The 10,872-nt window shown below is 34.0% G+C and overlaps 1 protein-coding gene across 1 annotated transcript; it reads right to left on the bottom strand.

Annotated features, from left to right (window-relative positions):
• Nucleotides 1-752: 752 nt before the first annotated feature.
• Nucleotides 753-2,563, bottom strand: LOC118601679 (keratin-associated protein 20-2-like). Its single transcript, XM_036219464.1, has one exon. The coding sequence runs from the start codon at nucleotides 1,273-1,275 to the stop codon at nucleotides 1,096-1,098; it is 180 nt and encodes a 59-aa protein (XP_036075357.1). The 5' UTR covers nucleotides 1,276-2,563; the 3' UTR covers nucleotides 753-1,095.
• Nucleotides 2,564-10,872: the final 8,309 nt, after the last annotated feature.

Raw genomic sequence — 10,872 nt, 5'->3', positions numbered from 1 at the left:
AAATAGAGAAATAGATAAATAGTACAACCAAGGACAACGTAGTCACTCCTGGAAGACTAGAAACAAATAATGCTCATACACACATACACGTCATAAACTTGGACTTTGGGCCCTTTAAATAGAATCACAAACTGAGTTACATAAATATAATTAGTCTGATAATCAAGGGATAAAACTAATCAAGGTAGGACATTTTGAGAAACAAATATCTACAGTATGACAAGGGTCTTTTTGGGCAGCCAGCGTAAGAACTTATTGAGCCACACATGCAAATGTGACAAAGCTCTGGGTGCCTAGAACACAGGAATCTCAACTTGGCTAACCAATTGCTATATGTTTGTGAAGGCTGTTCGAGCTCCTTCAACTGTCATTTAAGTGAGGCCAAAATAGCAGCAGTGGTGGAAGAAATTCATTAACAGCACAGCTTCCGACAACACAGCGGAGTTGCGTCTGGCTTAGAAACCATAAAAGACAGCAAGATCTGAGGATGGCAATGGCACGTGGTGCCATAATGTGGCATAAAGATGCCTCTGTGAAGGTACGAGATGGCTTAAGGTCAGCTGCGGCCACAGGCCATCTGCTTTACCGAAGTGGGGAAAGAACTGCTGGACAGTCCCTCTACCCCCGTGCTGACACGGGATTACAGGTGTATGTCAGCAGCCTTCGCAAAGCACAGATACACACATAGACCCACACTCGATGCTTACACGCGTGGAAAGCCTATCTGTGAGGGATAGACATGAAACCCCGACACATTTAAAATGCCAAAGTAAGTTTAATGTAAAGTGAATTTTCACATGTCTCACCTGAACAATTTGGAATGAGAGTTTAGCCAAAATGTGGATTTGGAAAGAGAACCATTACCCAACTATAAATCTCCCCCTCCTCCCCCCAAACATAAGAATGGCAAGTTCAGATGGGTTTTGTCAAGTCAGTTCTCGTGTCCGGAGATCGATCGAAGGTCCATCACAGAAACCTAGGACTGGCTCATCGCTTCATCTTCTGAGAGAGGTAGGAGGCGTGAAGCGTCCAGAAGGTGGAATCAGCAAGCAGATACTTTGCCAAAAGTCATCAGTCGCATGCAAGTTTTCTTTCTCAGTAGCAGCCGGATGACCAGTATCTTCCATAGCAGCATGGGCGGTAGCAGCTGTATCCATAGCCACCGTAGCCACAGCCGTAGCCAGAGCCCAGACCTCGGAAGCAGCCATAGCCACAGCCCAGACCGCCAATGCCATAGCCCAGACCTCCGTAGTAGTTGCCGTAGTAACAGCTCATGGTGTCAAGAGTTGAGGATTTAGGGGAGAACAAAGTATATGCTTGCAGAATGTGAACTTCTCTGCTTCCACGGGGCCTTTTATACACCTTCTGTAGTGGGCGTGACAAACAACAAGCAATCCTGCCTCGTGTTTTAGCAACTACTTTGTATGAAAACTGTCATTAACGTTGTGTTCATCTTGAGGAGAGGCCCTCACACCCATTCATTTAGAAATTCCTTTATTGATGTTTCTAAATTCTTTAAGGCATCTCGTGTACCTTTAATAACAAAACAAAATTTACTACCATACTTAAGATCCATAACCGAGCTTCATGAGTTTGCATAGCTTGAAAGACACACACATTGTTTTAGCTTGCTTTGGAATAATAACATCGTCCCTCTGCGGACTTAAGGCACCAATGCACGGAGCCCCCAAGTTGTGATGAGCAAAATTTACAGGTCCTACCATATTATCACCAACATTACCTTGATTTTTGTTTGGGGAGAGATTTCAAATGTCCAGACAAATGCTGCTTTTTGTTTTGTTTTAGTTTTTTGGCAAGATTGATTTTGGTGTTTGATTGCAAATAATGTTTTTAGACCAAGTCATACCACTCTCATTCTTATTGGTTTGGGTGTTTTTATGTGGTTATATGGTATTCAGTTTTATATGCATCAACATTTCATAAGCATGAGAGATCTAAAAGATGTTTGCCAGCGAAAGTAAGTATGTATATAATTTTGTGTATGTATGACAACTGTGTGTATTATATTAATGCGATACATGCATATCTGAGGTATATATGGTAAAATGTATATATTGAGAGCTATATTTTGTATACTAATATCTAAAATACACCCATACTTTGTTAATTAAACACTTATACTCTCTTTAAATGATTATCTGCATATTTCTTAGTAATATACTAGGTTCAGGAAAAGATACAGCAAAAAGTATTTGTCCAATACAGCAAAGATCATGTGAACATTAATAATACAATGTAAAAGCTAATATTTTAAATTCTAGACTATGGATTGAAATGTGTAACAGTGATGAGCAATGCTGCATCTGACCGAGTTCTGCCTGACAAAACAGTCTGAAGAGCTTTATAAAGTTTCATGTCGTGTTTCTTCGTTGCCAAACATAATGTCAAATTATAGTGCTATTTTTAATAAAATATGTTTCCATCTCCATCTATTGCTGATGTTATAAAGAATGACAATGATATAAAGAGTGATGGTGTAAATATGGCAGAAATCTATATTTACCCAAGAAAGGATCAGAGAGTCTTTAGGAAATGGAATTATTGGAGGCAAAACACATTTAATTTTCTTATAAATGAAGATTTTTTAAAATATCTGATATGAAATTTTTTAGATCATTTTCTTGACACAATCCCAATGGTGATAATAATTGGAAAAGATTAAGTCATAACTTTAGTATTAAATAACTCTATAAATATTTTGCTATAGAAAAGCTAACCATTTTCTATATTTGTAAGATGACTGCTTCCTCTTAACTATACTGTTAAATTTTATTGTCAATGTAAAAACCATATATATACTTTGAAAATAAACACTGAAATGAGGTAAAGATTTTCACATTAACCACTGTTATTGATCATCTTTCTGTAGAGAATGTCAATGCCCTGGAAAAGTAAGTCAACCAAGAGATGACATAGTGGGATATAAATATTATTATAAAATTAACTATATGGTCACACTTGGAAAACACAAGAAAATCAAATCAACTATCAGTGAGAGTAACAAAAGAAGGCAATTAGATTGATAGTTATAAAATAAACATTATAAAATTAAAGACTTTCACATACACTAACAAAACCTTTTGGAAAGTGTAATTGAATAATTGCTTATTTCAATTTTAATAACAATGTCAAATAGAGCAATGGATTTAATGAGAAATGTACATAACATTGATGAAAAACTTTATGTAGTTATTTTTTGTGATACTTTTTTAAAGTTTAAGTACAAGAAAATTACCTTTACAGAATTTATTTCCATATTGATCTGTCTGATCTTTGAAAGTCTAAAAAAATATCTTTGAAAGATTGATTGGATATATTTCTATTTGCTTCTATAATTACTACTTTAATTAAATTGTTCATTCCTTCTTGAAATATTTATATAGTAAAGCATGACTTTTACTGAGATATTTTCAGTATGCAACCTAAATGCTTTTGTCCTATACTTGGGGGAAAAAAATCTCTGTAGTCATTATATATCTTCTTGCTTATGTTTAATGTTATTATGCACAAACACAAACAAAATTGACATCACAAGATTTTTTTCTATTTTCTTGATTCCTCCAACTGCCTAATCTATTTATCAACTCTATTAACTTTCTATACACTAATTTTTTAGTGTTTGGTTTCATTTTTATTATTTCCTCTTTCCCTGCACTTTGTAATAGACTTTCTTTTGCCTTTTCCTAATTTTGAACTACATAAATACATCTTTAACTTCATTCCTTTAATTGTTAATGTTAAATAATAAACATATTTAAAGCTCCACATATGTTTCATTTTATATGCTGAGATACAAAACTAGATTTTTATACACAGTGTTCTTATTTTCCAAATGTTTTATTATTTGTTCTTGAGTTTTTCTTTCATTCATTACTTAATTAAAATGTGTATTTCAATAAAGTTTTTATTAAACCAATCTCCAGTTTTACAGCATCATGGGTTGATAAATACAATTTATTTTTATATTTTTAAGCTATTGAGATTTTTCTGTAAAATAGAATATGCTTGCTGTTTTCCTAAATATTCTACAAATTATTGAAAAGAACTTATGGTTCAGAACATTTCTGTTTTTCTGTAGCATTAATTATATTTTTCATTCCACTAGTCTTTTTTTAATACATAATTTCTCCTAAATTTATAGTTGTGTGATATGTTAGAATGCAACTAACATCAGTTGCATTCTTTTTAAATTTGGTTTTTTATATTTTACTTTCTATTATTTTAAGTATTATTATTTGGCTTACAGTTGACCAAAATTGTAAATTAATTACCAATTGCAGTCTTATCAATGTGTAATAATAAATTTAGACTAAGTAATACTTTTAATTTATACTTTATTTCAGAAGGCTTTTGCTGCTCTTATTTTTATCCTGTTCTGCCTTTTATATTTTTGGCTATCTTTTTTTAAACATATATTTACTTTTTTTGTGTTGAGAGGAGATGACCATTACTGACACCTAGTGGTAATATACTCCAAATGCATGAAGTAATCATTTGTTAGAAATACTACTGATTAGATAAATATACGTCTTAGGTGTTGTCACAAAGTTCTGGAAGTTACATACCCTTCAATGTACTAAATCACTAAAAATTGTAATTTTTATTTTCACAAAGAAAACTATGCATATACAGCTTTTAAAATATAATCTCAAGATGTATATATAGTCGGTAATTAAAAGCACATGAAGTTAATAAAAGCTAAGTTAGATGATTTCATAGGCCAGACATCTAGTGTAGGACACTCAAATTACTATAGCATTAAGACATTAAAGGACTTTTTTAGAAAATCAAAAAGCATTAAGCTTACTATTTTCAATTTCTCTTTAGACGAAGAGAGTCATTCTCTTATATATTGTAATAGTCAACTTTTTGAGTTATGTAATTACTTCCAGAAAGGACTAAATAGATCCACCATTGGAAAGCCAAAATTATGATTATCTGAGAGAAAATGTATCTTATTTTTTGACAAGCTTAGCACTGGAGTCTTAATATCGTAATAATTCTAGTCAGTAAGGAGAGTCTTTCCCAGGCATACGGAACAAACAATTCATCTAGCAGAGTCAAAGTATTCACTGATAAAGGGACTGTCATGCTTTTAGCGAGATTCTTCAGGAGGCTGGAGTTACATTGAAGGATCCAAGTAATCTTCAGGGCAAAGGTGACCTTAGTACAGGATTTTAAGTACTTCCAGTCACATTAGGATGATACACTATGTAATGACTTTATTAAGTTATCTTAGTCTGATGTTGTTAAACATTCAGTTTCTGTAACTCCCTATGTTCTGGTTTTTGGCTCAGAACACAGCTTTCTGATTATTATCAGTCTCACCATTTCTTATGATAAAAGAGTAAGCTTTGGATTTAAGCCCTTCAGCCATCCTGACAGTGATCTCTCAGGGTAAATTAATAAGATGGCCTCTGATTATGATTTCATTCCCCATATAAAATAAAGATGATATGGTAATAAAATGGGTTTGAGTATTTCCATTTCCCTGTGACAGTAATTTGTCTCTGCAAATTAATAAAATGATCTGATTATAATTTGGATTCCCATGTAGGTTAACTAAAAGGAGAGTTCACAAAAGAAGTAAACTCAGGTATTATAGTTCCTGCAACCATTATGTCTTACTGTATATTAATAAGTTGGCATTAGGTTTTATAGATGACCTACTTGAACTTGTTAATCTTAGCCCCTTGAGAAATGGATTTGTCCTCAGTGTGCTAACTGAAACCAACCAATTAACTGAGCCCACAGGCTGAAGGGCTAGACTTCGAATACAGATAAATTTATCAGGGCAATTGATGTTTTCCTAAGAGGTTTCTAGAAATTTGACTTTTTCTCCTTGGGTAATTCTGGATATCTCTCTGTCTTTTGTGAGCTAAGAATTAATTATGCAATGAAACTATTTTTGTCAACATATATCTGGGGCTCAATCCAATACTTACTGTATTCCAAAAATTATATTTACCCAGCTCATTTATTTAATGAATTTATTGAGCAATAATCTATTATAAGCACAAAAACATATATGATCACCTATTACAATGGCTCTTTTTCCTGCCTCAATGATGTGCTCCACTACCTCAGTTTCTATGGTAACAATAGATTGTTTCTGCTCTTGTTATTACTGGTTTCTCCTTTGATGTAATAGTGGGTTAAATATTGTATTTTGCTTTGCAACTAGATGTCTTTGCTTAATTCATGAAGTTTGTTATATATCTCTTTACCATTTTTAACCCCATAAACTAAATGGCTAACCATTAGAACCACCTTACCATATAAATACTTGAAATTTCTCTCTGGACTCTTAGTTCTTGGATGTCTTTTTTATGGTAACTAAGACAATTACTCCCATGTCAGTATCCTGGCAGCCTAACTGTCTAGTAAACACTGAGATGGTTCATGCACAAACGGTAGTGTAAAAGTAGAACATAAACTTCATTAGCAACATGTGGGCAGTTATTAATTCCACATTTTCTTTAGCACTTTCCTCTCAGACCAAAAACCAGACTGATCCAAAGTCCACAGTATTCGAGTATTATGAATGCAGTCTTCACATTCTTTTTAAAAACATTTTAATAGAAACAATGATTTTCATAGCTAATTGTTGAAGCACATGGCTTCCCACTTAACCACAACATAGAATCCCCCGAATTTCTGGTATTCACCCAGAAATTTAACCTAGGATTAAGTGGGATGACAAACTTAGTGAGAGAAAGAAAATTAAGCAGGATTCTTAAATGTGATGCTCATGATTTTTTAATGGAGATATTTTTGAAATACATTGTGGGATAAATTCAAAGTAGCAGAGTCAAACGTCCAGACTATAACACTTTCTTCAACTATAATAGGATCACACTTGCTGATATGTTTTTGTAGTTATGTCATCTGCTATTGCTGAAGACTCTGATAAGAACAAGTTTTTGAAAGTTTATTCTTAAAATAACAGGAAGACTTCAAGGCATTTGCATTCTCATATTCTATTTACTATAGAGATATCATTTACTATATTATACAGTATACTATGAACCCTCATAAAGCCAAAGTCATAGATCGTTCTTGAAAAATAAAAACAAAAAATACTTTCGAGTATACAATACCTGTAATAATCATAATAATTCATTTTAATGACAAGATACAAAGTGATATGATAGTGTATGCACAAAGACGGTTCATCTCAATAGTTTTTATAATAAGAAAAACAAAAATGAGAAACAACCTACATGTACAAACGTAGAAGAATGGTAAAACAAAGTACACTGACAGCATGAAACATGTTGCCATAATTAAAAACTATGTTTATAGGGCATTTTAATGCCATGGGAAATCCCTTGTGATATAATGATGGTCCACAAAAGCAGTATACAAAAAACGCTGCATGATTTCAATGATCTAAACTCTGTAAAATCTCATGAATAAAAAAAGTGGGGACAGGGGTTAAAATAATAATTATCTATCTGATGAGATTAAGAAACAGCTGGTCTGGCAATTAAAAAGAAAAAAAGCCCTAGCTCCTGCTTTTCTCTTGGACCTGCATAGGCTCAGTCACGTGGGCACACTTACCTAATGTCTGCTGTGCGGGGCAGGCCATGATCTTTTGTTTTTCAATTCTATTCTTTCAACTTAGTACAGAAATTTGTGGTCCCCAGTATTTGGTGAAGGAAGAAAGGGAAGGAGGAATCCCGAGCTTGTTCTTCAAGCCATCTTTCTCACTAATAAACTTTCAACTTATTAAATTAGTTTCCTTGTTTATCAATTTGTTTATCAATCAATAAGTAATCTCATATTTGACAGTCTGAAATAAGTAAATATATGCCCCAAAGATCTCTAATAAACAACAAATGAAGTATTTATAGTAAACACCAAGAACCTAAGTACGAGGTGCAAAAGAAAAAAAGTTGGCTACATATTTCTTGTTTAAACTGTACTCATCATCTATAAATAAGTTTTACCTTAGATATTAAAATTATTTCAATGTATGTAGGTTACATAAGAGAAAAAAGCTAAATTTTAGATAAAATTGAAGTCGTCCCTTGAGTTCATTCAATCTAGTGGATGAGGTTGAAATTCTAATGCTTTGCATGTTGTGGATGAGAATTTACTTGCCATCGTTTAAACTCAACATAAATCAGAAGTATAAAACAACTCAGAAGTAAAAGCAGAGGTTCGGCGGTAAACAAGAACAAAGGTACAGTTACATTACCAGAATTTAAGTAGAAAACATAGGAACAACATGTCCCAAAGTGGCATGGCTGGCAGCAGCCACCAAAGCCATAATCACATCCACATCCATAGCTACCATGGCAGTTGCCACAGTAACACACGATATCGGGAGTGTAAGGCTCGTCTGAGGACCACCTACACGAGTCCTCGTATACTCACTTAGCAGAGGGAGTATAGAGAAGCGCTCCACATCGTATAGACTAATTATATGGGGAAAATATTAATATATTTCTTTAGGCAAGAAAAAGTCTGTATGCTCATTAAAATTAAGGTTACTTTGCTCTGATATCATGTACCTTTATTGAAAAATGATTATGTTGGTTATAAACCTTTTGCTTCCTTTCTATCCCTAAGGATTAGGGCAAGAGAGATGGAAAATAAACTCTCCGACAAGTTGTCTTCAAATCTACTTACATCACATACATAATACAAACTGTACCTCGGTTCATACATCTTGGAAATAATAACTGGTATCTCACTGCCAGAGTCAAAGCCATGAAAACATCAGAATTAGAGGGAGGCCCCTGGATGACCCACATGACTTCAGGGTAGGTTACTTTAAGTGCATTTTTTCCATTACCACTCTTACCCAATCCCCAAAATCAAATGCTTGTGGTGCAGTCCAGATACATTTAAAGGCATGCTTAAACTTGGTTCCTGTAAACTTTTTGTTGTATCGTTGTTGTTGTTGCTGTTTTATCATGGGTTTGCCATGGGTTTCCTTGTGTCTAAACTTTCATAGACTCTCTTCGAAACAAGATTGTGAACACATTTCTAGTTTCAGTTCTCAGTGAAACTGTGAATCCTTGTGACCCTTGAATTTCACATGCTCCTTCTCGCCTGCCTCTGTGTCTTATGTTTGGTTTTGTCCCTTGCCTGTATAATTATCTGGGACAATGCCATGCACAATGGCTTTATAGAAAAAAAAAAAATTATGTAATGTTTATTGTTGACTCTGTACAACAAAGCTTAAAGCTTTTTATATTAAACTTAATTCAATCATTCTTTTCCCCAAAGGAGCTAAAAATCATTGTAATCCAAGTAAACTACTTTCTCGCAAACAAGTGACGCAAGGCAGAGCCTTGATAATTGGAGAGATGGTTGGTTACGGTCATGGGGTTTATATGTTTTGCTTTCACCTCTGCTTAGAGTCAAAGGCCAAAATGGCAAAAACCTTCTCGTTTTACTGGCAACATTGGAGGGCTGGTTGAAGGACTAATGTTTCTGTGGCCTCTAACATCACTGCCACCTGCATCCTCTCCTGTATTTTTCCTGTGTCCCAAAGGTGAAAATTATGCAAATAAATGAATGACACAAAGGAGACAACTAACGTCCATTGTATTGGAAACACAAACAAACAATAGTGGTTTCTTACACGCTCTTCTCTAAAAAAGGAGCACAGCACCAAGAAATCTTGAAATGGCTTCAATTTTCTTTGCCCAAGCTACTGAGAATGTAATATATTTTGTGACTATATTTTGTATATCTAATCTCACAATGAAATATATAAGGTTTATGGGCCCAATGCAATAATGTTCTACATGTCTAAAAAGTGTCAGGATCTGTACAAAATGATCATGTTGTAGAAGGAAGAACACATTCTATTTATAGTTTGCAGAAAACAATTATCTGTAAACAATATGAGTCATTAGCTTAGAGTATCAAGCTAGTGTTAATAATAAATGTCAATATACCTAGAGCACTTACTATATTCCAGGCACTACAGGAAGCCTTTCATGGACATATTATCTCAAAATGTATTCACAAAAGAAACCTCTGAGGCAGAGTGTCTGTGCGTCTTTTCCATTTTGTAGAAGGTAAGACTCATGGCTGAATAGTTTAAAATAGTTTTCCCGAATCACAGAAGTAGTAGGTGAGACATGAAGTTCAACAGTCTGGGTTCAGATCTGCATTCTCCCTCACTCCACCCTATGTATAATGACAGAGGAAAATTACTCCAATACAGAGGCACCAGCTCTGACAATAATGACAACTCATTAACACATCCTTTACACCTTCTCCCTGGTAAACTATTTGTTAGTTGTCCTTTCGGTATTTTTAATTTTGTAAACTCCTGTGCAAATGTGTCACTCCATTAAAAGTCAGAGGCATATAATTAAATTAGTCAGTCCTACAATAAAAACAGGAGGAGGAGGTGAGGCTAGAAATATTAAGCCAAGTGAAAGTGTAGATGACTTTACATGCCCTGCTAAGATGCTTAAACAATAGCCTGTCAGTAAATCTTTCTTGTTCATGCTGAAGAGCTTATGCATTTGCTGAACTACCCAAGACAGAACAAAAAAAAGGGGCATCTTCCTGGAACATAACTTTTACTCAAATACTTCGATGAACTTTAAAGTGATTAAAATCTTAAAGAATCTTAAAGAATGTAAAATCTGAAAAATAATAAGAATACAAAATTGCGAAAAAAAAAAAAACCTATAAATATTATGCTTAGAATAGGCTGCATCAGGCAATGCTTCCTGGCCCTGCAGATAATGAATGAATTTACACCCTGTTTAATAAATTCATTCAAAAATTACTTACCGAGAACTCATTCTCTATAAGACATTGACATTTTGCGATATCCAAATAAAGACTTTGATTTCACGGATATTATTTTAGCTT

This window comes from Rousettus aegyptiacus, unplaced genomic scaffold, assembly GCF_014176215.1.
Source record: "Rousettus aegyptiacus isolate mRouAeg1 unplaced genomic scaffold, mRouAeg1.p scaffold_m13_p_4, whole genome shotgun sequence".
NCBI lineage: Eukaryota > Metazoa > Chordata > Mammalia > Chiroptera > Pteropodidae > Rousettus > Rousettus aegyptiacus.
The sequence above is the reverse complement of the archived record's forward strand: the minus strand, read 5'-3'. Positions and strand labels throughout refer to the sequence as shown.

What these genes read in the sequence shown, in the direction of transcription:
- LOC118601679 (XM_036219464.1), bottom strand. Translation starts at nt 1,275, where the DNA reads ATGAGCTGTTACTACGGCAACTACTACGGAGGTCTGGGCTATGGCATT.